A 2,500-nucleotide genomic window follows, 5' to 3' on the forward strand; every position below is an offset into this window, starting at 1 on the left:
CCGGGCTCCAAGGCAGCCTTGTTGGTGAAAGTGAACAACACCGGCAAAAGCCAGTCCACCACTCCCGCTAGCGCCAACCACCTCGTGAACCTCGACCCATCTTCCAGTAGCTCCACCTACACCCCGTCCCACCCTAGCAGGCCTGGCCATTTTGGCAGTATGGCCGTGCCTGGAGACCCCAAGCAAGCCTTCCACCTCAAGAAGGCTGACAATGGCAGCTTCTGCCTGGTAGTGCCCAACCCTGGCTCTGCTTCGTGCCCAACCCCCCAGCACACCGTCTCAGCTGGTCAGCGCCCTTCTTCTCCCCCATATGGAGCCACGCCCAGTGCACCTGCCCCACCCATCTACGATGAGCCACCAGCCGTGGATCCCCCTATTTATGATGAGCCACCCGTGGAGATGGAGGTGGAAGGGGTTCAGCCTTTAACCCGCGGTCACTACACCTCCACTCCTCCCCACAGCCTGCCCCGAGCAGTTCAACCCCCCAAACTCCTCCAGTTCCCCCATGGCAAGCACAGGCGTAACCCCTCAGCCGGGGACTACAGCCCAGCTGGCCGTGAGTGCATCAAGCACATGGTCAACGTAGACCCATCCGCCTCCAGGCTGATCCAGCCCCAGCATCCCTTGGCCTCCAATGCTGGCCTGATCCAGTCCCAACCTTCTTTGTCCTCTAATCCCGGCCTGATCCAGTCCCAGCCTCCCCTGGCCTCCAATCCCGGTGAGATCCCATCTCAGGTTCCTTCAGGCCTTCCAGCCCAGGCAAAGAAGGAAGTCTCTCTTGAGAAGAAGCAGTCTTGGAGGCTGCCAGAGCCCAGACACAGCAGGCAGAGCAGCTTGGCGTCCCAGGAGTACCCAGGTCCAGCGGCTGTCACCTACCAGGACTCTGGCTACTCCACTGGACCTTCACCCAGCCTGCGGAGGAAGAACCGGAGGAGGGTGCCGGGGCCTGGAATGGTCAGTTCAGGACGTCCCGGATCGGCAGGAAGCGGAGAACTGATGGCACTCAATGACAAACTAATGGCAGAAATGAAGGCAGCAGTGAGCCGCTCAGTGTCCAAAGCCAGCCTGGACACGGAAATGGGTTCAGAAGCTTCTGGAAGTGGAACCGCCCGCTCCCCTCCAGGATCACTAAGGAATGGGACACGGGCTGGAGGGATGCGGGGGTCTAGGGAGGACGTCACAGCCAGCGAACATTCACTATACCGCAATGGTGGAAATAGCCATGCCGATGTGCCAATGTCACCGTTGGCAATGGAAGGCATGGCCGTGAGGCAGAAGAGGACGTACGAGAAAGTGGACTCTCTAGAGAAAAGCGGAGCGTCTCAGACGAGCCTGTCCTCACCGGAACCACCCATGTCACCCTCCCAGGTACCTTTCTGTGTTTGTGTGGGTCTGTGATGGGGGTTTGGATGACAAATCAATAATGATTATTGATACAGTTTTCAGTATTTGATGCAGTGTAGGTAATATGGGTTTGAGGTGTTTAGGTTTAATTGATTGTACCATTTTTTTTAGTCCTCAAGACTAAAGAAATAAGACAAAATCAAAAGTCAGAACACATTATAATTATCGATAATTACTGATATCAAAAAATGTAAAAATGTCAAATATTCTGTGATTTTGTTTTTGGCTATATTGCGGTCACTGTGCTGAGTTTTCGCTGTTACCCCATGAGGGAAATTAATTTCCGAGCAATTTTTTGAGCCAATTTTCCAAGTCCTTTAACATTGAGCACAGATACTCACACTGGTCAGATTAGACATGGTTTCCCTCACTGTTCTTTTATTTCTTTCTCTGTCCACAGCGGGAATAGAAATTTACGGCCTTATGTTCTTACTTTCACTCGCGCTGTCCGTCCCCTCTTCCCTTTCTATCTGTTGGCCTCTGGGTCAGATTCCCAGTATGTCTCATATGGTTTGTCCGAGTGGAAAAGCAAAACATCAGTCTCCATCCGGTCGCCGTGGAAACAATACGGCAGTGAGGGACTGACTAAGGGCTTCCTGTCTCAGAGGGTGCGAGTGTTCCACTCCAGAGTGATTTGCTTTATCTGTGTGTGAGTGGGTGTGAGTTGGGGGCGTGTGATTGTGGAGACTGAGATCAGGCGGATTGTTTTTAGTGCAGGAGTGATGTGGTTTCTCTGAGGCTTGGACTTAAAGATTTAGCCAAAATATTTAATTGTATTTTTTCTGACCAATATTGTGGCTGCGATTTAAATTGGGTTATTTTGTATGAATTGAGGTCCAGACTTGTTTCTGTACAGTTAGTTGTGGTTGTGTTGTCCTGTCCACAGCACATGGGTGTTTGGTTGCCTCTGATTGGTCACAAGCTCTGTGATATTAGGTAAAATTTCACCACTTAAGAGTTGTGAAGACAAACTGTTGACAGGCTGTAACAAAAACTACATCTCATCAAAAAGTTTTAATATTAATGATATTAATTAAAACGATCATTTAAAAAATCTTGCAGCCCTCAGGCTCATTTGGAGTCTCTTATTGGACAA

General features: G+C 50.7%; 1 protein-coding gene across 4 annotated transcripts in view; it reads left to right on the forward strand.

Annotated features, from left to right (window-relative positions):
• si:ch211-218g4.2 (rho GTPase-activating protein 39) overlaps positions 1 to 2,500 on the forward strand; it is a 121,470-nt gene that overhangs the window by 81,678 nt on the left and 37,292 nt on the right. For all 4 annotated transcript variants that reach the window (XM_037541292.1, XM_017700970.2, XM_037541291.1 and 1 more), the window contains one exon: positions 1 to 1,368. This exon is cut by the window's left edge and continues 28 nt beyond it. In XM_037541292.1, the coding sequence (XP_037397189.1) occupies positions 1 to 1,368 (1,368 nt within the window). The remainder of the gene's footprint in view (positions 1,369 to 2,500) is intronic.

Source organism: Pygocentrus nattereri, chromosome 9, assembly GCF_015220715.1.
Source record: "Pygocentrus nattereri isolate fPygNat1 chromosome 9, fPygNat1.pri, whole genome shotgun sequence".
In the NCBI taxonomy this organism is placed as follows: Eukaryota; Metazoa; Chordata; class Actinopteri; order Characiformes; family Serrasalmidae; genus Pygocentrus; species Pygocentrus nattereri.